We start from the raw sequence: 24,344 nt of genomic DNA, 5'->3' as shown, positions 1-24,344 counted from the left end.
TCCTCTTCTTAGGTGAAAAGCTTTTTGCCCTTAAACAAAACATGATTGGGTGATGCGAACAAACATACAACATCACATTCTCAATCAGGTTATGCTCGGGATGGAGCTTTGCCATTGGATTTTCTGAGCAAGAGGCAGAGCTGGTGAAAGCGGCTTCCCCAATCTTTTCATCGAGGCTCCCTTGAGAAGTACCTTTTTCGGTGAAGTTCTTCTAACGAGTAACCTATGAGAAGATCGAAATCAAGGACTGAGAAGATGTGGAAATCTAGGTGAACCTCGGTTTTGTCTATGTTGATTGGCACATCCCTTGCAATCCCACGACATTCGAAGATGGATCCTGAGGGGCTCTTGAAGAGTTTGTCAGTTGGGGCTAGAGGCAAGCCGCCCGGGAGAATGTTTGCGAGGATTTTATACATGATACTAGCCTCAACAGTGGGATTGTGAAGGGCTTCTACGGCAACTCCCCTTAAAGAATAAGGAATGGATGTGGAGGGCGAGATAATCTAAATTGCTTCGGAAGAGCATCCACCTTCCTTCTACCATTATGTCTTCGAGGTTTCGTTGAGAAAAAGTTCCTTCAAAGGATCGGGAGAAGGAGGAGGTGTCGTAGGCTTCTTGTGCCAGAAGAAATTCGAGGTGTTTTGTGGTTTTCATATAGATCATCCTAGAATATAAAAGGAAACTCCAAAGGTTGAATTTCTTCTTCCTCCGGTGTCCGTGGTTTGGGTGAGGATTCAACTGTCAGATCTTTGGATATGGGGGATGTATGCTCTGATTCGACGGTTGATGGTTCCTCTTGTGTATCTTCGATTTTCGGGATGGTTTTGCAATGAACGAAAGAGGTGTTCTCCAGGATACGACCCAAGAGTTTCCTTCCTTCTAACGTAATTTTGTGTGCGAATGAACCTTCGGCGGAAGTATCGAGATACATAGCAGACTCCTTGTCTAAATCCAAGCAGATAGTGTTGTAACAACATATGATCAGGTAGAGACAAGTCTGGGCTGGCCTGAGTTTACAAGGAGAACCGAGCTCAGGCTGCACTAATGAATTCCTTCTCATTTTGTTGGAAGCTGAGCCCCTCTGTACGTAGAGAGACTACATGGGCTAACGGGAAGAAAGTCAGGCAAAACCTGCTTTTTAATTCCTCCCATTCACCATGCAATTTTCTCACGGTATGGGGGTACCATTGCTTCGTCCCTCTATAAGACAGAAGGGAAACAATTTCCACTTTAAGGTATCTTGCGTCATGCTCGTGATTGTCAAACATGAACACAAGTGCTCGAACACTTGCAAATAATGGTAGGGATTTTCGCTTTCGCGCTCTGGGAAGGATTGTTCCCGAACCATGGCTATAAAGCCAGGACGAACTTCATAGCTAGATGAACAAATTGCTTTTGAAGGAGGTAACTCACAAAACTCACCCTTTGGAGCAGAAAGGTTTTGAATGGATATATGCTCCATGGTAGGTAAGAAGAGAAGGGAATACAGAAAAGATATGAGGATGAACCAAGTTCAAAGATGATGCGCCAGAAGTGCTTGTTGGTATTTGTTACGGTCACAGAAAAATCTGCAAGCGCACGGATACCATTGTAGCACCTCACCTTAGAGTATTCCAAGGGTATCGAATCACAGGGTATAATCTAAGATCAGGATTCAACTAAGGAAAACAACTAAATGGTATGCTTAGAATAGAAAGGATTCCTATGGGTTAATTATCTTAATTAAGTTAAGGTACAACTCTATCAGTTGCTTCAGGCACCAGCTCTCCCCTGGTCTGCCAAGCTAAGTTCGGCCTATAGCTCTATGTACCGAAACATGGATGAATATGAAGGACAGACAGAGTTGTCACTACATGCCGTCTACCTCACTTTCCATGGAGTACACAACAAACGAATGTAACTTCTAACCTAGACACCACATCTACGTTATCGGTTACTACTCTAGCCTCGACCAAGAACTTCCTTCTTTATCCAGAGTCTTAGTACTAGAGCACTCAGTATAAATACTAAGCGATGAACCTGCAATGCCGAGAAGCTATCTTACAAGAAAAGTAAATACCCTAAGGAAATCTCGAATACTTACTTTATTGAAGAAAGCATTTGCCGAGGTACAAGTCGGAGGAGAGAGTGACGACAACTCTGGCACTCCTCCGGGACTCCACTAGAGAGAGTGCCAACATCTCCAGAACTCCCCGAGAGAAGTCGGACAACTGGGGCAATCCTTCCAATTTATTCCGAAGCTTCCCCTCACTCTCTACCTATTTTCTAACTCAACTAGAGAGTAACCTAAATATCAAAGTGAGTTGTACTCCACTTGAGTTTTATGTTTGAGAGTGAGAGCTTCTCTCTTCCTTATTTACTATTGTAATGAAGGTTTAAAGGTCGGTTAAGCCTGGGAACCACCGGGAACCATGCATAACCGCCATTGGGGAGTTATCAGGAACCTACATGTGAAACAGATGGCAAGGGGAGCCAAGGTCAATTCAGCCGACCTTGTGGTTCTGCCGAACTTCTGACCCACCTCCCGGCCGCTCCTCCGGCTAGGAGACTGCCTGGTGGACCCCAAACATGTTGTACCTTGGTTGGGCTCAATTCTAGGTGATTTTGATTGACATGTGGGGCCTCCAATCCGCGTAAACATGTTGTACCTTGGAGGTGTTTTTTGTCGCATGGTGGGTGGTTTTCTTCCATAATTCACCAGCATGCAAATATTCACCAAGGCTTGTGGAAATGGTTAGTAATAACCATTACCTCTAAGTTCCGTACTTCATTTTATATTCTTTCATTTGCTTTGCTGCAGGAATTGATTTTCGGATTTGGTACTTAAGGACCCTCAACAACCGTGGGGAGAAGAGGCCCAGCACATGCCATTCACTTTCCTACCATGGGGAGTGACCAGTATCTTGACGAAAACCGAATGCATATGGAAACGAAATGCACAAACAGTAATCGGGCTCCGACAATGGCGACGCACCAAAATTTCGGTATAAACATCTTCAATTTTTATAATAGTTGGGATCGGGATATAAAGTTAGTTCAAAATCAATGGCTAAAACTAAAGTTGGATTGAATCCTTATCGTACACTAAAAATTTGTGATCTAAGGAGTAATTTTTAAAAGATAAAATTGCATTAGCATACATGAACTTGTCAGTGGGTGCAGCATAGTGTATGAACTTGTAAAAACGTTTGTTTTGATACACAAACTTGTTTGGTCCGTGCGAGCTCAGGCCAAAATAGCACGGTAAGGTTAATCTTGTAGATATTGTTGTTGATTTGATTGCTATGTAAACCCGTATGTAAGAAGGATATCGCCTAGACAAACATTTATTCAGCAAAACATAGAATAAGACATAATAATTGCATAAAGAAAGAAATAGAAAATCAAGTAATAATAAATGGGTAGCAACAAATAAAGATAAAACAGAAACCAAGTTCATATTGCCCTCACCTGAAAAGTTTATGCACTGTTGATGTATAATTTATTCAATTCATTGTAATGTAGAATTTATTGAAACCTACACCTCTGAATACCTACCAATATGGGGATGAGGACGGGAAAAATGAGGCAAATGACAGCTAAACACGCACGAGCAAAGGAAGACGTAAACCTGTAAATAACTGGATGAGGAATTGAGGATAGTGGATAGAGATGTGGCAAATGTAACTTATGACGGGGACGAGGATAAGGAGGCAAACGGCATACCGTATAATGAAAGACAGTGTAGTGTTTATGTATACAGATATAGTCTTTGCTGTATGTCTAGTGTTTTTGCTACTCCCTGCTCATCATAGTCATGGCCCTCGTACCGTCATTGCTAAAATTGGAAAAAGGCTAGAGCCACCAGCTGTTACTTTACACGGATGCGTCCTCGATGCGTCATGCACGGATGAACCCGTTCAAAATCGGGGCCAATGTTGTTGTCCCTACAAGCGAGCTCCGACCACCACCTCATCGGCGCAAAACAACCCCCCGACCCGGCTCATTGCTACGCGTACACGCAGTTGCGTACACGAGAGGGGAACGGAGGAGGACGAACGACATCGGCTTAGAAAAACCCCCCACCGAGAGCCCCAGGGGGCAGTACTAGGCACACGCCCATGCACCACCACCTCGTTCCAGGTCTCGCGCCGCAGCACACCAACAACCCTGGGCCGCCGCGAGGCGAGGCGTGAGGAGGTGGTGGAGTGGTGGTGGTGGTGAAGCGGGGACGACCGATCGGTGTACCGCGGAGGTAGATGGCCGGAGGAGGGGGAGGCGGCGGCGATGGGGGTGGGGGAGCGGGTGCGGGCGGCGGCGGCGGCGGCGGCGCGAAGAGGGTGCCGATGCGGCGGCTGTTCACGTTCGCGGACCGGCTGGACGCGGCGCTGATGGCGGTGGGGGGAGTGGCGGCCGTGGCGAACGGGGTGGCGATGCCGTTCCTCGCGTTCCTCATCGGCGAGCTCGTCGACGCGTTCGGCGCCGCCGACCGCGCCCACGTCGTGCACGTCGTCTCCAAGGTTTCCGCGCGCGACCTCTCTCTCTCTCTCTCTCTCTCTCTCTCTCTTCTTGTGCGCATTTTGTCCAATCGCTTTACTTCCTTTGGGGCATCGATCGATTCCATTCGCATTCGTCTGGTTTGATTCTTGTTCTTGGGCCACTAGTTTCTGGGGTTTTTCTTTTCTTCCTTTCAAGAGGGTTTATTAAGGGTTTTGGAATAAGAACATTCCTTCTGCAAGTATTCGGGAATCGGGATTTGATAAACGGAGAAACCAAACTAGCGGGTGGGACTCGACGAACCAACTGAAAGTTCTCTTGATGGATCGCCAGCCTATCACAGATTCGTGATTATTTTCCTTCCAAGTTCCCGTTCTCTTTTTTTTTCTCTCCATGTTTCCATTAATCTGTCGAAAATGCACCGTTGGATGCTATTTTACCAAATCTGTTCTTAATCACAGCATTTATGAGAGTTTGTCGTGCAAGGCCTGAATATGAATTATGCTTGCAACGATTTGTTCCAAACTGGTATGGAGATTAGGACTTAGGAGGTGCCTTTGCCACGCATGCCTACAAATTCGAGCCGATTCGTACACTCGGGAATTTGCACAAAGTTTAGATACACGCAACGTAGCAAGTTTTCTAGGAGTACAAAGTTTGTTGAAGATTAATTCAGTGAGTTAATTTCTTCAAATCGTTAGACTAATTTCTTCTAACGTGTTTATTTAAGATGGTAGTACTACATTATGGTGAAATTGGTTTAAGTTTCTGTGCGATCTACTTCATATGTAAGAGAAAACGAGTTCCCCACCAAAACAAGCATTACTGTTGGGATAATTTGTTTTCGGTTAAAACGGTTAATTAATGATTCTCCAAAGGATGTACAAGAGGAATTGCCTGATACAGTACAAGTATTTGTGCAGATGCTTTTGTTTTTTTCCAAGCATGTTATGTTGTAAAGTTGTAATTACGTGTTGCCTAATGCTGTCTGAAACTCACAGGCATTATAATTGTAGTTTTATACATTTCTGTTTCTGATCTTTAACTAAGATGTTCAATATGCAGGAATAGTTTCATTTAATTTCTTTGACCAGCTGCTGCCTTGGTGCTTTATTTGCTTTATCCTTTTAACCTTTTTAGTTTCTATATTGTCCATTTTCAGATTTCTCTCAGATTTACATATGTGGCAATTGGCTCTGGAATAGCAGGATTTCTTCGTAAGTTTCGAGAATATTATATCTTTCTTAAAAGTATTATTGTATAACAATATCTATTCTGGTAGAGAATAAAGACTTCCTGAGATAAAGCTATTTGCTTAACTCTAGTATATTTCCTTAGTAGCATTGTTGATGAATAATTCTTTGATACCTTTACTCACGAATATTTCTTCCTTTTCTATAAAGAATGTGGACTCATGTAGTCCTGTTCAGGTGACTTCTTAGGAACTGTTGAAATTTAGAACCAAATTATAGAGTCATATTTAGTAGGGACGCATCTTAGATGTGCTTGGATTATCAGCATTTGTCTCAATGCTAGCAACTAATTCTCTAGACATTCTCAAGTTAATTTTGGAAAAAAAGTGAGGGTAGAATTTCCGTTGCTGTTGAGGGTGTAGGAAAGCCTGCCCAGTCATAATAGCTCTAGTTAAACTACTGCTTGTCCAATTTGCATTTTAAAGGATGTGCATTTGTTTGCTTCATATGTATTTGGTTTTCACCTGAATTTGAGGTGAATAATGGCTAATACTCTTGGAAACTGCATGGTATAGGTATGAGATCAGAAGTCAAGAATGCACAACAGAGAGATTACAAAACTTAATTGTTCTACTAAATCCATGTAACAGTGAACATAGACAGTCATTATTCTGTAATATATTTGAAATGATATAAACAGCAGATGTTTTCTTATGTAATGTAATATCCTATTTCCGCTTTAAAGTTTATTTTTACTAGACTGCATTTAACTGTGTACCTGCAGAGGTGTCATGCTGGATGGTGACTGGTGAAAGGCAAGCTGCACGCATCCGTGGGCTGTACCTTGAGGCGATACTTAGACAAGATATTACATTCTTTGATTTGGAGACATCAACCGGAGAAGTTACTGAAAGGATGTCTAGCGACACAGTGTTGATCCAAGATGCCATTGGAGAAAAAGTGAGATAACTCATACTCCCTCTATTCCAAAATATAAGGCACAACTATTTTTCTTAGATGTTTCATAAGCATGCATGCATCCATGCAATTAACTAGCACATCTTTTTCACTAAATTATTATTTTTTTAACTCTTTCACTCTCAAAATCTCTAATTCTATTGGGTGTATGCATTGTATTTATTAGGATGCTTCAAACAATGAGGTGATAATAATTATTTCTTGGTCTTTGGGTTAAGGGTGGTTATGCCTTATATTTTGGAATGGAGGGAGTATTCATTTCTCTACATATTAATTATCAGCTCTGTGAAGTGCCCCATCCCGGTGGTATTTCTTTTTTCATGCTATGTGAACACCTTAAGTTTTCGGTTTTACCTCCTTAGAACATATCATGCAGCAAGTTCATAGTTAAGCCAGTCTATGGTTCTGGCAATCATTCATATGGCCTGGATCTCTGAAGGTCAAAGATGATCTCCTGCCTGTGTAATGCACATCCATTAATTATGGTTTTAATTTATATAGATTGGTTTTACTATATGAAATTGACTGACTGAAGTTGACTGATTCTATATGATGCATAAAACCGCTATATTGTGAATCTATTGTTTGACAGATTTCAAATTTTATCCATTTATGAAGGTGGGTAAGTTTCTCCAACTGCTATCAACATTTCTTGGTGGATTCATAATAGCATTTGCAAGAGGCTGGCTTCTGTCCCTAGTTATGTTGTCAAGTATCCCTCCTGTTGCACTTGCTGCTGCAGCCATGTCAATTGCCATATCAAAGCTAGCAAACCGTTCCCAGCTGGCCTATGCTGAAGCAGGGAAGCTGGTTGAGCAGACAATAGGATCAATTAGAACTGTAATATCCTAAACCTTCTTAAGAAATTCAACATTTTTTATTATCCTTTTTTCCTAAACCTTTTCAGATCCTTCTAATTTTTCGTTGTGAAAATTTACAGGTGGTATCTTTCACTGGTGAGAGGAGAGCAACTGACAAATACAATGAATTCTTAAAAATATCATATAGATCAGCTGTTCACCAGGGCGCGGCTATGGGACTCGGAATTGGTTCAGTTATGTTTATTGTTTTCTGTAGCTATGGGTTAGCGGTATGGTACGGTGCAAAGCTGATTATTGAAAAGGGTTATACTGGGGGATATATCATTAATGTATTGATGGCCATCATGAGTGGTGCAATGTTAGTATCTTGATTTGCATGACAACAATTCTTTGAATACACAAAAATATGAACTTCAATGACTTCTGTATTCTCAGTACAGCTCCTTTTTTATTTTACAACTTTTTTGTAGGGCACTTGGTCAGAGTTCTCCATGCTTAAATGCTTTTGCATCTGGACAGATTGCGGCTTACAAAATGTTTGCAACAATCAATAGGGAACCTGAGATTGATGCCAGTGATAGGAGTGGCCTTGTATTGGAGAATTTTGTTGGAGATGTTGAGTTCAAAGATGTCCATTTCAGTTACCCTGCAAGGCCTGAGCAACTGATCTTCACTGGCTTCTCAATTAGCATTCCAAGTGGCATGACAATGGCATTGGTTGGTGAAAGTGGAAGCGGGAAATCTACTGTGATTAGTTTGGTCGAAAGGTTCTATGACCCACAATCAGGTGAAGTTCTTTTGGATGGTGTTAATATGAAATTGCTAAATCTTAGCAGGATAAGACAGAAAATAGGGCTTGTCAGCCAAGAGCCTATTCTTTTCACAACTACCATCAGAGAAAATATAGAGTATGGAAAGAAAGATGCATCAGAGGAAGAAATCAGGAGAGCAATTGTCCTTGCCAATGCTGCGAAGTTCATCGATAAGCTACCAAATGTACACTCATCTATTCAAACAACCCCTCTCTTTCTGCCCTTTTAGCTTTGACTTATGGATTCTGCGATCTCTTTTTAGCATTTATTTCATCTTAATTTGGGGCCCATGAATCATGATCATAAGTGATAACTATTTTCAGGGACTAGATACAATGGTTGGTGAGCATGGCACACAGCTATCTGGTGGACAGAAACAAAGAATTGCAATTGCAAGAGCAATTTTGAAGGACCCTAGGATACTACTTCTTGATGAAGCTACAAGCGCCCTTGATGCTGAATCTGAGCATGTAGTTCAGGATGCACTCAATAATATCATGGTTAACAGGACCACCATAATTGTAGCCCATCGCCTGAGCACAGTGAGAAATGCTGATACAATATCTGTGCTACATCGTGGACAACTTGTGGAACAAGGTAACAGAGATCTTTGTCACTTTTCTTCAAAACTCTTGCCATACAAATTCAGCAAGTTTTCAATTTCGATTTATAGATCAAAATCAAGCTCAAAAATAATGTTTGCTAAACAGGACCTCATGCTGAGTTGATAAAATATTCCAATGGAGCATACTATCAACTTTTACAGCTTCAAGAGGTAAACGCGAGAAGGAATGGAACTTATGAACTTGACCCCAATAGGCTATCTGATGTTGCAAACAGACTATCTGATGTTGCAAACAGACTATCTGATGCTGCGAACAGACTATCTGATGCTGGAAATTTTGTAAGTCGACATAGCATTAGAAAGCTATCCTTTGAGAGATCTATGAGCAGACATTCGTCACTGGGTGGAAGCAGAAGGAATTCACAGACATATGCATTGACTGAAGATGAAATCGAAGGGTGTGATGACACGAAGTCTGGCAAGAATGTACTTAGGCGCTTACTACACCTTCATAAGCCTGAAACTGCAATCCTTCTGTTAGGATGCATTGCCGCCTCCGCCAATGGAGCTATACTTCCAGTGTTTGGCCTGTTGCTTTCAAGTGCCATCAACGCATTCTATGAACCACCACACAAACTGCGAAAAGATTCAGTGTTCTGGGCAGAAATATACGTGATCTTGGGTGTTGTATCCATCTTTATCATACCAGTGCAACACACTTTGTTCAACATGGCAGGTGGGAAGCTTATCGAGCGTATACGTGCCTTATCATTTAGTCGGGTTGTTTACCAGGATATTGGATGGTTTGATGACCCTCTGAACAGCAGGTATTATCATTTGGTATATTGCCATTATACAATTGCCATTTCCTTTCCATTACCTAATTCTTCTGCATTACTGGAATTACTCAGTGGCGCAATAGGTGCTAGGCTATCCGCAGATGCCGCATCCGTCAAAAGCATTGCTGGAGATGTTTTATCATTGATCGTTCAAAGTATAAGCACTGCTCTTGTCGGCATTGTAATAGCTATGATTGCAAACTGGAAGCTAGCATTCATAGTCTTGTGCTTCGTTCCCTGTGTATTTGCGCAGAGTTATGCTCAATCAAGGTTAATGAGGGGATTTGGTGCTGATGCAAAGGTATACATATAGTCCTTTTTTTCATTGCAATAAAATAATTATGCTGTTTCTTTGCTGAAAACCTGTGATATTTTCCTGCAGGAAATGTATGAACAAGCGAGCACAATTGCTAGTGATGCCATCAGTAACATTAGAACTGTCACTTCATTCTGTGTAGGAGAGAAGATAATTGAAAGCTACCGAAATAAATGCAAAGGTCCTGTGAAGAAAGGAGTCCGTCAGGGAGCTATAAGTGGTGTGGGTTATGGATTCTCATTTGCCTTGCTCTTCTGCTTTTATGCTGTATCGTTTTATGTCGGAGCACGCTTTGTACACAATGGAACAGCTGACGTTGGGGAAGTTTTTAAGGTTAAAACTCAAGAAACTGATAGATGCATATTTCTGCAATTTTTCCTCTATTCATCCTTTTTGCTGCTTATTGAAAATGCAGGTCTTCTTTGCTTTAACAATGATGGCTGTTGGAGTTTCACAATCGAGTTCTCTTGCTCGGGATTTTAGCAAAGTGCAAGATGCGGCAGCCTCCATTTTTAAGATTATAGATAGGAAATCCAAGATAGATGCAAGCTCAGATGATGGAATGGCTCCAGAGAAAATTGAGGGGAATATAGAGTTTCAGCATGTGAGCTTCAAGTATCCAGCTCGAACTGACGTGCAGATCTTCACAAATTTGTGCTTGAGGATCCCATCTGGCAAGGTACATGTGGTTCTCATGGTAAAGCAATTTGTTCACAGTTCTTTATTCTCATAATTACCATCAATTTGCTCCTAATTTCATCTTAATAACTCTATAATGTTGAAACCATTGCTACAGAACTGAGGCAAGGTAACAATTGTTCCCTCCATTCTTTAATAAATGGCACTTTTGACTAAATCATTTGTTTCAAAATATTTGTCGCAAGTACCCTTTTCCCATGGTGAAATTCCAAATTTTCCCTTGATCCCCCGAAACTATAGTGGTGGGCCCAACAATCTTCCACAGATATTTTTTGGGTGCTTGCTTCGGTTTGTTCTGAAATTTGAATGAATGGCCTGCCATTTTGTTCAGTGCTTGCTTGGGTTTGTTGTACACGTGGCCTATCCTATACAGTGCATCCTAGGAGCATTTTTGTCACAATTTTTCAATATAACTGATGCCTTATTCTCTGTGTGTGGGTAAAAAGAAGTGCACCACAAGTTACAATTTAGAATATAGAACAAGCTGAATCTTAATAGCTCGTCGAAATGTTACTAGAATCTGAACTGAAAATGAAATCCATTCAATATAACTGATGCCTTGTTCTCTGTTCGTGGATGAAAGTATCAAATGTTGAGAAACAGAGGGAATAACAACTTAACAAGTAACCTGAATAGCTGCACAGTAGCTTCACAGAACAGTTGAATTATATTCTTCAACAAAAGTAAACAAAGAAGTGCACCACAAGCTGAATTTTAATAGTTGTCGAAATGTTACTAGAATCTGAACTGAAAATGAAATCCATTCAATACTGAATTTTCTTTTTTGTGAAGATACTGAAATTGTTTCTGAGGATGACAAGTTTGATCTTCTGTTGCAGACTGTTGCGCTTGTTGGTGAAAGCGGAAGCGGTAAATCAACAGTGGTAGCCTTGCTAGAGAGGTTCTATGACCCTGACTCTGGCGCCATCTTTCTAGACGGCATGGACCTTAAGACCCTCAAGCTCACCTGGCTCAGGCAGCAGATAGGGCTAGTGGGCCAAGAACCGGTTCTCTTCAACGGCACCATCAGAGCAAACATCGCCTACGGCAAGCAGGATCAGGTGTCCGAGGAGGAGATCGTCGCTGTCGCCGAGGCCGCCAACGCCCACCGCTTCATCTCCTCGCTCCCGCACGGGTACGACACCAGCGTCGGCGAGCGTGGCGTGCAGCTCTCCGGCGGGCAGAAGCAGCGGATCGCCATCGCGCGGGCGATCCTCAAGGACCCCAAGGTGTTGCTCCTGGACGAGGCGACGAGCGCGCTGGACTCTGAGTCGGAGCGCATCGTGCAGGAGGCTCTGGACAGGGTGATGGTCGGGCGGACAACGGTGATCGTGGCGCACCGGCTGTCGACCATCACCGGCGCCGACAAGATCGCCGTCATCAAGAACGGCGTCGTTGCCGAGGAAGGCCGGCACGGGCGGCTGCTGCGCTTGCCCGGTGGAGCTTATGCGTCCCTTGTTGCCTTGCAGTCTAGCAGTTCGTGATTCGTGAACTGATATGCATACTGCTAGCTATTGCTTCCTAGGACGAGTTTTCTTTCCGAAATTTTATTGACATTCCACGCCGTAGTTTAATCCAAAAACAAAATGACCACGTTGTTCTTTTAGTTATAAAGAGGGTCTTCAGCATGTTTAAAATGTTATGGAAGTATGCCAATATGGTGTTCTATAATCTAGACCCGTGTCATGATGTTACAGGCCCTTCTTTCATGACATGATTTAATTTTTTTTTACTTTGCATTTTCCTGATGAAGCCTTATCTTATAAGAAAAAAAAAAGAAACTTGTGTTTGTTCCTTTTTGTGTTAGTTGCTTGGGCTTTCTTTCTTTGGTCGTGCAGATGCTGATTCTGGAGGCATTATGGTTTATTTGGCCGGGCTATTGCAAATACGTACTCAGAACAAACAAGCCATTAGCAGAAAAGTACTTGCAAATACCAGATGCGCAGAAGTGTTGACAATTCGAAATCATCTCTTGCAGCGTTCCTGCCGATTACAAATGTTCTGTACAACCTGTAACAGACCCTTGTGGCGGGCCAGCGGCAGTTTGACTACACATGCTAAACGCCGTGGTGGTGTAGACATTGCAAAAATTCGATTTTCCCAACAATCAGCTTGGGGCAAGGTAGCCAGATTTGAAAACACCGTGCTGTAAAATCTAGACAAACAACCTGATGTATGCGGAGTACAAATTATGATAGTTTAAGAAATGGTCACTCCAAGAAAGCAAGTGCTGCCTCTCTTTCAAAATAAAATAATACTCCCTCAATCCCAAAATACAGCTACCTTTTTACTCCAGTTGATAGAGAGAGTATATCTTTCTCGTGAATCAAGCATAAGGAATATTAGGTGTCCGACGGTAGGAGGGCCGATGAAAGATTACATATATATAGATGAGGATTTTTTTTTAATGAAGCTCAACACGTGTTAATTTTTTGAGGAGCCAAAAACAATTACGAAATATAAGAAAAACGGTATGAGAAGAAGCATTATGAACGAAGTATTCCTTTCTCCAGGCATGGGGGTATAAATTCTCAAAACCATAGAGGCTATTCAATCTATTGTTTTGTGTACTAAGCATTTGAGTGTACACATGGGAGTACTAAGAAATTGAAGGTGGTGAAATTCGAATTGAAATATGTAATTATAATGATAAATTCACATGACATATATATGTCAAAATAGATGAATTGGTTAAGCTACCTTAGCGAAGTTTCAAATAAAATGTTTTTAAATACCTGTGAAAATCTACGGTTAAATTTAAATTCTAGTACCCTTCTACTTCTAGTAGTACTAGTACAAACTACTACTACTACTATAAAAGTTCCCCAAAACTATTTCCATCCTTCACACCAAGAAAATGAAGTGGTTATTAATTTTGGTCAAATGCCAAATTGAAGAGTCATATATTATTATATTGGTACATAGAGAATATGCACCCACATAACTTGGACAAGATTTGTTCTGATCTCCAAACTACATGTTTTAGATCCCCATAACTCACTCATGAATCAAGCAATTCTATCTCCGCATCTTCTACTTCTGTCTGTCGCACGATAGTTCAAATAAAAGAAATGTGTCAGAACACACGAATTGGGTTTTTCTTTACTGATGCCAGGTGTATTGTGCAAAGATGAGCTCTTTTCTAGGGTTGAAAAATATAACATTGCATATATGTGGCACATTAAGGACATTACGACAGAAAGTGTTTAATTCAATTATCATTGAAACTACTGGCGATTCCACAAATCTTCAGTTTCCACAAAACTTCAAGCGGGTCTTAGAAAAAGCAATAAGACCTCTTCAAATAAACAAAAGAAAATTTGATACGTAGCACATGAAAAACCTGGTAACAAAAAATAGCACAACAAATTTTTCATTTTGACAAAAAGCCCAAGACACCAATTTTCTTGTGATTCATAGTACTCCCGTCACATTTGCCATCCAAACATATGAGTTGGCATGAAAAAAGACTCATTTGCCCTTCTTCCCTGAGCTCCGTGCCGCCCTCATCTGCTCAGATAGGTCGCCGCCGCCTCCTCCTCCTCCCTTCTCCGTGGCGACTCCGCTGATCTTTCTCGGCCTTGCCTCCCCATGCAAGCTCCGGCCTCCGCCGACCGCCGATATCCGCACTGCTCTCCACCGCCGCCGCCTCGTAGCTCTCCGACAGCGCCTCGTCTCCATTAAACACTCGTGCGCGGCTCATCCATTCCAAATTTCTCATCCGCGCGCAGACGGTGGTGGTGACTGCTTGCGAGCAGCCTCCCCTCAAGCGCAACGGTGAGGCCTGCAGAAGCGGCAGGTCATCGTCCCCGTCACCATCGCTGTCATCGTCATCGTCATCATCACGTGGAAGCAGCGGCAAGCCGGTGCGGCACGGTGCTGTGGCAAGGGAGAGGCAGTTTTGCAGCGCCGAGTATAGCCACCACTGGCGGAGCCCGAGGGCGTACAACGGCCCACATCCATCCACGCCGACGCTAGGGCCACCCACGTCATCATCATTGTCCTCGTCGTCAAGCAGCCGCCGACGCGGGAGGCTCGCCCTCGATCAGCAGCACCGAGCGCCAGACGGGGTCACTACTAGAAAACTCATTTTCGGCGTCGTAGGGGATCGATTTTCTCATGCGGGCATGTAATTCAGAGCCAAAACCCCGCCGGCAAAAAAAGTACCCGGGGTGGAGGGAGCGGTCCGCCTGCGAAGATCGATCTTTGCAGGCGGACCATATAAGCGTCGCCTGCTTCGCAGGCGACGCTTATATGGTCCGCCTGCAAAGATCGATCTTCGCAGGCGCCGCTTATATGGCCCGCCTGCGAAGATGCCCCTATATAGTCTTCTTCCTCCCCGAGCCCTGTTCATTCTCCCCAAAGTTTCTCTCTCCTAAAGTGACTTAAATATAGGGGGGGAGGTTTTGAACTTCAAATCTTCGGGGGATTTTTCTACGGTACTTAAATCTACTCATTTCCACACTAGGTATGTAATTTTTTAAGCTTTTAGGCCTTAATTTGTGATGGATTTATGCATGCAAAATTGTGAAGGAAGAGCTCCATGTTTTTTAATTTTATTTCTTTTGATATGTTGATGTTAGATGTATGTGTAATACTCGATGCCTCTTGTTGCAGTGGTTTAATGTGGTAACATAAATTCTCAATTTTTTTTTATTTTTGCTATCACATCCACCTCCTAGTTCTAGATCTAGATCTAGATCTTGTCATATATAGAGAGAGAATAAAATTTTTAATGTCTATTTATTCGGTGCAATCAAAAAATAGTTATAGTATTTTGTAATATGCCGATGATATGATTTTGTTAGATTTTCCTAATGTACTAATTAGGCATGTCTGTGTAAAAAAATTGAAATAAACTTTGATTTTTTATTAATTTACACTTAACCTTTAGTTAATTAGTTTTGAATAGCGATAAGTTTTTTCAATAAACCCTACAAATTTGGTATTAACCGTGCAAATATTTTACGTGTATTTTTTTAGAGATATGGAAAGTCGGGAATGGATGTATCGTTGGCCAAGGTTTTTGTCTCCATATAGAAACGAAGTGTCTAAATTTATTGGTATTGCCAAGGCACACGCTGATAAGAACAATATGAGGAAGATAATTTGTCCATGTGCTGACTGTAAGAATGAAATAGCCTGGGACTTTGACGATGCTTTTAAAGTGAAGGAGCACTTAGTAACTCATGGATTTATGGACAAGTACGAAATATGGACACGTCATTGTCACACCCTAAAAATCCCAAATATATAAATTGTTGTCTAAATTGGAATTATTAGAATTTATTTTAAAAGCCTAGAAGAGAAGATCTAGTTTTAATTAATAAATTCCAATATAAAATGGGGCCAGATAAAATTTCATTAAATGCTTTGCTTAATTCTATAATTCCTAGATTTTTCTGGGATTTATTTGAGCTAAGGAAGTATTTTTAATAAATGGAATTGCATTTCATGAATAATTTAAATTGGAAAAGGTTTTAAAAGTTCTCTTTTGGCTTTGGGCCGAAAGTCGGCCCAAAACCCCTCTCTCTCTCGCTCGGCCCAGTTGGCCTAGTTCGGCAGCAGCTGCCCGCGCGCGCGTCCGCCCGCTGACAGGTGGGGCCCACCTGTCAGTCTTCGTCTTCCTCGCGCCGCTGCCGCGCCCAAACCCTAGCCGCGCCGCGCCGCCGCCGCCTTTCCAATTCGGCCGTCCCTTTCCTTTTCCGGTGAAATCAATAGAGGAGAAATGATCTTCGGGATCTCCTCTATCTTTTCTCTTATGGAATCGTCGGCTAAAATCGTTTGGAAATCCGTGAATTCGAGTTTGATTCGGATCGATCTCTCTCCTCCGAACCCTAGACTTTTCTTCGCGTCGCCGGTCGCCGTGGGCCTTCGCCGCCGCCTCCTAACCCCTATAAAAGGACCCCCAAGCCCACCGCTACCCGCCGCCACCCTCGCCTTCGCCTCTCGTCGCCGGTAGAGCCCTAGCACCGTGTAGCCTAGCGCCGTCGTCGCCGCCGTTCATCCAGCCGTGCGCCGCCGCCGCTCCGGTCGTCGTCGTCGCTCGAGGAGGTCACCATCATGATCGCCAAGCCGTCGCCGACCTCGTCCGCCCCTCCGCCGTCGCTGTCGACCGCCGGAACACCGCCGTCGTCGTCAAGCCGAAGGTCGCCGCCGCTTCTTCCTCGACGCCGTCGCCATCCGTTGATCTTCCGCCGTTGTTTTGGTCACCGGTGAGTTCGCCGCGTCGCCCTCTACATGTTGGTTCCCTCTGTTCGCGCTGTCGTGCCGTCGTTCGCCGGCAAGCATGCACGCCCGAGCCGCCACCGGTGGTGACGTCACCGCTGACGTCATTGTCGTCGTTCCCCGTGGCCCGGTCATGGACCGATAGATCTCGGCCGTTCATTTTTGGATGAATCGATCTCGGCCGTTCGTTTCCGTGAGCCGCCGCCGTGCACCCGGTTCACCGCGAACCCTAGCCGCTGACGCAATAATTCCATTTTCCTTTTCAAAAATAATTCATTATTGCGTCATAATTCAATTAAAATCTAAATAAATGATTTAATCCGATTTAATCTTTGAAAATTCATAACTAATTCATCTTGGCTCGGATTTAGTTGGTTCAAGACTCTAAATTTTTCTAAAATTGGGATCTACATGTTAAAAATATCCACATGTACTGTTCATGCTTGTTTGTGTGCTGTTTTGGTGATTTTGCTCCTTTCTGTTTAGATTCCGACGTTTCCGGAGAGTCCGTTTTCGTAGGAGAAGAATTTGAAGAGTTCCAAGGCCAGCAAGGCAAGTCACACAGATCCCAAACAACCCTTTGAGCATGTTGATCCCGTTTAAAGCTATTGTTTCTATTCAACTATTGCATTTATTTTCGAATGTCATTAGGTGGAATTAACCTATTGTTTGTTATAGCTCTTTTGTTCTTGATTACTTTATTCCTTGATACCTTGGGTTATTATAACTTGACTAGTTGAGCTTTATATATTGGTTCAGTTAGATATTAGATATGATTGCTTAGCCATGCTTAGAAACATTAGTACACTATTGGGATAACTTATGACTCACTATTATTTAATGATGGCTTAATGATAGCTCATGATGGTTAATCATGATTGGTTAATTAATTAATTTGCCAACTAAAACCTGATAATGGTGGGTTGTGAGCACGTGGTTTTGATGGTCGTGCTCATAACAATTAAGGACTGGTTCACGAGTTTCGGTTGTGAAACATTAACCATGCCAACCACAAGCCAGCGTGGGCAACGGCTTTACCTTTTGTATAGCATGGTTCATTGCGGGGCACCAGACTGAGAAGTGGCGGAGATAAGCCCACGGGGGTCGCTGGGGAGTCCATGCCTTGTTTATAAGGGGGTGATTATGATCCAGGAACGGTGCGCTGTGGTGGATTGTGTTGTGTGAGGGGTACTATCACAGCTCCTTTCTGAGGTACCGTGGTGGTATTGAGGCACATGGTGACATGTCGTGGGGCTATGTCTTGTGGGTACAGTGGTACATCTCTGGCCAGAGTAAAACTATTCGAATAGCCGTGCCCGCGGTTATGGGCGGGTCTAACAATGTCTTTCGTGATTAGTTTCACACTTCTCATCATAATAACAGATGCTATAACTGGTAATAATTTGATTAGCTCCTGGTTTGGAATGGTTAATTCCGGGTTTGGAGATAGAACTGTGCAGCCGGGATGGTTGTTCAGAATGGTTGGGCCTATGCAACAGGGTATGTTGTATACCGTTGGATTAATATTGTTTAATTACTACTTAACTATTTTATTAAATTCTGAAATGTTTATTAAATGTTGTTTATGCAAATGAAACCCTACTATGCCATCCTTTGTTATCCTGTGCACTTGCATATTTGCTGCGTGGCTTGCTGAGTATGTCATATACTCACCTTGCAATCATTCATCAGAGGAGGAGTTCTACAGTGATGCTGATGGTGTGGAGGATTAGGTGTAGCCCTGGTCAAGCTATCTGTGGAGTGGAGTCGTCTGCGCCGTTTATCTTTTTTTTTCCACTGCTTAGATCTTTATTGATTGAGAGGAACTATCTACCTCTGTAATGACATTTTATTCGCTTATTAATTAGAGTAATAATTGTACTCTATTATCAATTTGTTATTGTGTGCCTCGGCTGATTCCTGGACGAGGGTTCACACACATGTAAGCGTTTGGAATTTTGGATAGAAATTCCGGGCGTGACAGTCATGGCGAAGAACAAGTGGACGGGCCTGAAAATGTAGTTCTGACACAAGTTGAAGACATGGTGCATGCAACCTAGAGGAAATGTTATGTCATGCAGAACCCGAGGTGCTGATGGGGTCGGCTAGAGGGTTAAATAACTTTGAAGCTTTATAGAAGGCAGCAAAGGAAGTTTTGTACGATGAGTCGAAGGGCTGTGACAGTGAGTTCACAACACTCTGGTCAGTTCTTGAACTTATGAGGTTAAAGGCGAGACATGGATGGTCTGATACCAGTTTCGACAGTCTATTAGAACTTCTGCAGAAAATGCTCCCGAGGTCTAACTCACTACCATCCAGCACATATCAAGCAAAGAAACTCATATGCCCCCTTTCACTTGGTGTGGAAAAGATTCATGCGTGCGTAAATCACTGCATACTATACAGGAAAGAGTACGCTTCTTTAGATGAATGTCCAACATGCGGTGCAAGCCGGTACAAGTTGAATAGCAATACTGGCCTAGAACCCTCTGAAGCAACTGAGGGACGACAGAGAAAAATTCTGCAGCTTGTGATGTGGTACCTTCCTGTCAAAGACCGCATTAAACGGATATACTCAAACCCGCGAGATGCGGAACTAATGCGCTGGCATGAAGAAGGGCGCAAGAAGGATGGGATGATTCGACACCCGGCAGATGCTCGTCAGTGGATAAACTTTGATGCTCAGTATAGAGAGTTTGCTAAAGACCCACGGAACATTAGATTTGCCCTGAGTACTGATGGAGTTAATCCTTTTGGAGACATGAGCAGCTCACATAGTACTTGGCTAGTGCTTCTCACCATGTATAATCTTCCTATCTGGCTTTGTCAAAAGCAAAAATACGTACTACTCTGTATCCTCATACAGGGACCCCGTCAGCCTAGTATTAATATTGACGTATTTCTTGAACCATTGTTGGAAGATATGGTTGATTTATGGAAAGAGGGATTGAAAGTGTGGGACGAGTAAAGGGAATACTTCACAGTGAAGGTCATTATCTTCGTGACCATTAACGATTATCCAGCAATGTTTTTAGTTTCAGGTCAAATTAAAGGTAAAACAGGATGTGTGATCTGCTTGAATGGAACGTACTATAGGTATCTCCCGGGTTCCAACAAGCTTGTGTACATGCGGCACCGGCGGTTCCTACGCACAAATCACAAGTACCGCAAGATGAAGGCGGAGTTCGATGGTACTGAAGAGACTGATCCTGCACCGAAACCTACATCGGGAGAAAAGGTGTGTGCAATGACAGAGAAAATTGTTTGCGAGTTTGGAAAAATGACTAAGAAACCATCAAAGGGGACAAAGCTCAAGAAATCCGAGAAGAATATGAAACAAGGGGATAGTAAGAAGCAAGATGATAGTTCGAAGCCAGATGATAAACTCCCTCCCCCATTCAAGAAGCATTCCATATTTTTTAAGTACCTCCCGTACTGGAAAGATCTGGAGGTTCGGCATGCCATAGACGTCATGCATCTAGAGAAGAATGTGTTTGACAACATAGTTGGAACATTGTTGGAGATGCCGAAGAAGACTAAAGATGGTCTGCAATCAAGGATGGACCTAGTCGAGATGGGAATCAGGGAAGAGTTACACCCTCAAGAAGGAGAAAAGAATGGCAAAGTATATCTTCCACCAGCCTGTTTCACACTGACACCTGAGGAGAAGAAGTCATTTTGCAACTCACTCCGTGATGTCAGAGTGCCCATAGGTTTCTCATCAAACATCAGTCGACTAGTTTCAATGAAAGATTTGTGGGTATCTGGTTATAATTCACACGACTGCCATGTCTTGCTCACCATGTTTCTTGCAATTGCAATAAGGGCCATAAAACCGAAGCATTTAAAGGTTGCTATCACAAGGTTGTGCTACTTTTTCAACACAGTGTCACAGAAGGTCATTAGTCTCGAAGAGTTAGGAAATCTCCGTATATTCGCACATGAGACACAGTGCCAACTTGAGATGTGTTTCCCTCTGTCATTTTTTGATATGATGGAGCACCTCATTGTTCACATAGTGCCACAGATGGTTGCGCTTGGCCCATTGTACCTCCATCAAATGTGGTCATACGAGCGTTACATGGCGGTTCTGAAGGGTTACGTCCGAAATCGTGCACATCCAGAGGGATCAATGGTTGAGGGCTATAGTACTGAAGAGGTTGTCGAGTGTTGTATCGATTACCTCAAAGATGGATATGCAATTGGAGTACCTGTGCCCCGACACGAGGGCAGGTTGAGTGGCAGGGGAACGAAAGGAAAGAAGAGATTCGTCACCCATGATCACAAATCATTCCAAGAAGCTCACTTCAGCGTGCTTCATCAGTTTGCTATCGTTGAGCCGTACATCGATCAACATATCGAACTAATACGAGCTAACAATAAAGGTCGCACCACCGAGTGGATAATGAAAGAACACAAGCGTCTCTTCATAGATTGGTTGCGAGACCTAGACTTACCTGAGGGACAAACTACCAATGAAATAACTATGAAGCGGTTGGCTTGTGGTCCATCAACTATAGTAAATTCTTGGCAGGGATATGACATTAATGGATACTCGTTTAGCACAAGAGCCCGAGATAATAAGACCTGTACGCAAAACAGCGGTGTCCATGTGGAAGCAATTGATGAAGCCGGGGAAAAACAATCATACTTCGGGTTTATTGAAGAAATATGGGAAATCGACTATGGGCACACAATGCAATTCCCCATATTTAAGTGCCAGTGGGTAAAATACCCGAACGGGGTCAATGTTGATAAGTTTGGTCTTACTGTTGTTGACCTGGCGAGTGTGGGTCACAAGGATGACCCTTGGGTACTCACCAATCGCGTAGCACAAGTGTTTTATGTGAAAGACCCTTCAAATTTGAAGAAAGATATAGTGTTACCATGGAAACAAAAGATATTGGGAGTGGATGGGGTTGAAGATGTCGAAGATTACAACCAATATGATAGTATGCCACTTTATAGTAAGTTTGTACAGAAGATTAAGAATGTCGAGACATCTACTCAGAAGACCGTGAAGCCTTACATGCGCACGGACGGTGTGGGCAAAAATGTTAAAGGGTAATGATTGTTGAGTGGCATGTAAGCATCTAAGAAGTTAGTAGTTATGTAATGGTGGTATGTAAGGTGATGTGTGTTTATATCGCAAATTGACGAACAATTGTACTAAACATTTTGCATATTAATTAGTTTGTACTAATTTTTATGTGCAATTACCATTTGTAGTGTAAAAAATTTGTTAAAAAATTTAAATTAGTAATATTTGAAAAGTGTAATTATTTTTATGTGCAATTACCATTTTTACCATTTGTAGTGTAAAAAATTTGTTAAAAAATTAAATTAGTAATATTTTTATGTGCAATTACTATTTATACATTTGAAAAGTAATAATACTAAGGTTTGTATATTTTGTAATAATATTAAGGTTTGTATATTTTGGAATAAATATATTCAACTCTGTACCAATTTTCGCAGGTGGGCGGTCCGCCTGCGAAAATTGTTATACAGAGTAGGATTTACATCTTCGCAATCGGACGGCCCGCTTGCGAAGATAGTAAAAACAATCTTCGCAGGCGGACCACCCACCTGCGAAGATCATTGCCCTATATAAGGGCAAGCCCGCGGCGCCAAAATTTCTATGTCCAGGCGGGAACCCTAGAAATTTTGGCGCCATCAGGTTGCCGAATTTTTTTCGCCTCCGCTGTTCTCCGCCACCGCCCGCCTGCGACCTTCACTCTCCGACCATCGTCCTCCGCCGCCGCCGACCGTCGTTGTCCGCGCGCTGTCACCGAGACCGCCGCCCCTTGCCGCCGCTCCACCACGCGCGAGCTCCACAACTCTGCCACCGCTGCCGACCCCTCCACCACGCGCGAGCTATACGCCGCTCGCTCCACCCCCGCCGGCCCCTCCACCGCCACCGGCCCCTCTACCGCACCGGCCACCGGCCCCTCCACCGCGCACGCGGCCGCCGCTGGCCCCTCCACCGCCGCCGGCCCCTCCACCGCGCCGTTGGCCGCCCCTCCACTGCCGCCGGCAGCCACCTCTCTCTCTATCTCGCTCGCGGCCGAACGGCTTCATCGGCCGATCGTCGTCCACGAGCGAAGACGTCCTCGGCCGAACGACGTCTTCGGCCGGTCGTCGTCCACGGCCGAACCTCGTCGTCGGCCGTTCGTCGTCCATGACCGAAGCCGGTCGTCGTCCACGGCCGAACCTCGTCGTCGGCCCTTCCTTCGTCATCCACGACCGAAGCTCGTCGTCGGCCGTTCGTCGAACACGGACGTGTGTGCATGTGGGTGTTTCTTTTTATATGTGTGTGCATGTGGGTGTGAGGGGTATATATGTGTGTGCATGTGGGTGTGAATTGGCATGAGGGGTGGGTGATATGTGAATGAGGGGTTATATGTTGATTGTGAATGTGAATTTGGGAATGTGGGTGATATGTGAATGAAATTGGGAGGGTATGTTCAATTTTGCAGGATATGTGAATTTGTCAAATTTTTTAAATAACATGTGGGAGGGTATGTTAACATTTTTTTTAAAAAAAATGTGGAGGATATGTTTGCCTTTTCAATTTTTTTTAATCAACATGTTGATGAAATGTAACTGTCAATTAGTGCACTACTTGATAATAACATATCAAATTTTGTACAAATTTGTATGTACTAATTAATTTAGCATAATAGTAAGTAGTAATTAGTTTCGCAAGTTAAATTTGTTTGTATTAATTAATTTAGCATAATAGTAAGTACTAATTAATAATATTTCACAATTTAAATTTGTTTGTACTAATTAATTTAGTATAATAGTTAAATTTGGGAATCTCAGAGAATTTAAATTTGTTCATACGACATATTGTTAATATACAGTTTATTTTTGTACAAAGTTGTTTGTACTAATTTGAGTAATTTAAAATGTGGGCGATAACTCTTTTTTTTTATATTAGAGGTTTGAAACGATGGCCGATAGTACTAAAGGGACTGAAGAGAAGGGTTTAGGGGAGCAAGAGCAGTCCCTTGCTGTTGTGGTTGCTCCGGAACCAACGGTCCCACCGGAAGGTAGTTCCGACAGTGACGTAGCTGACGAAGACGAGGAGTACTCGTCGCCAAGCGATCCTTGTCCAAGCCCAAGCCCGAAGAGAAGGAAAAAGGGCGACAGTGAAGAAGGCGACAAGGACTACATCCCCCCTAAAGAAGGGGTAAGTAAACTTAATATGTAAAATGTTCACCGTGATAACTATTAGCCCGAGCTAAATTCGAAACTTCCATGTATACCTTCTCGTAGGAAATGGCGCCATGGCGATCAAAACGGCAGCCGAAGAAAAAAGTTCCGTCGAAAGACGACGACGTACCAGCTAACACAACCGGCACAAAGAAAAGCGAACGGTCAGCAAAAGAGAAGAAAAGGAAGGGCGAGA

The 24,344-nt window shown here is 43.1% G+C and overlaps 1 protein-coding gene across 1 annotated transcript; it reads left to right on the top strand.

Moving 5' to 3' along the window:
* Positions 1-4,082: 4,082 nt before the first annotated feature.
* Positions 4,083-12,431, top strand: LOC9270100 (ABC transporter B family member 9). The gene is made up of 12 exons (XM_015771498.3): positions 4,083-4,499; positions 5,639-5,693; positions 6,454-6,629; positions 7,266-7,487; positions 7,588-7,826; positions 7,939-8,464; positions 8,604-8,877; positions 8,991-9,672; positions 9,757-9,985; positions 10,067-10,333; positions 10,416-10,679; positions 11,539-12,431. The coding sequence occupies exons 1-12, from the start codon at positions 4,239-4,241 to the stop codon at positions 12,181-12,183; spliced, it is 3,840 nt and encodes a 1,279-aa protein (XP_015626984.1). The 5' UTR covers positions 4,083-4,238; the 3' UTR covers positions 12,184-12,431.
* The last annotated feature ends 11,913 nt before the right edge of the window (positions 12,432-24,344 follow it).

Source organism: Oryza sativa, chromosome 2, assembly GCF_034140825.1.
Source record: "Oryza sativa Japonica Group chromosome 2, ASM3414082v1".
NCBI lineage: Eukaryota > Viridiplantae > Streptophyta > Magnoliopsida > Poales > Poaceae > Oryza > Oryza sativa.
This window is presented reverse-complemented; position numbering and strand designations above follow the sequence as displayed.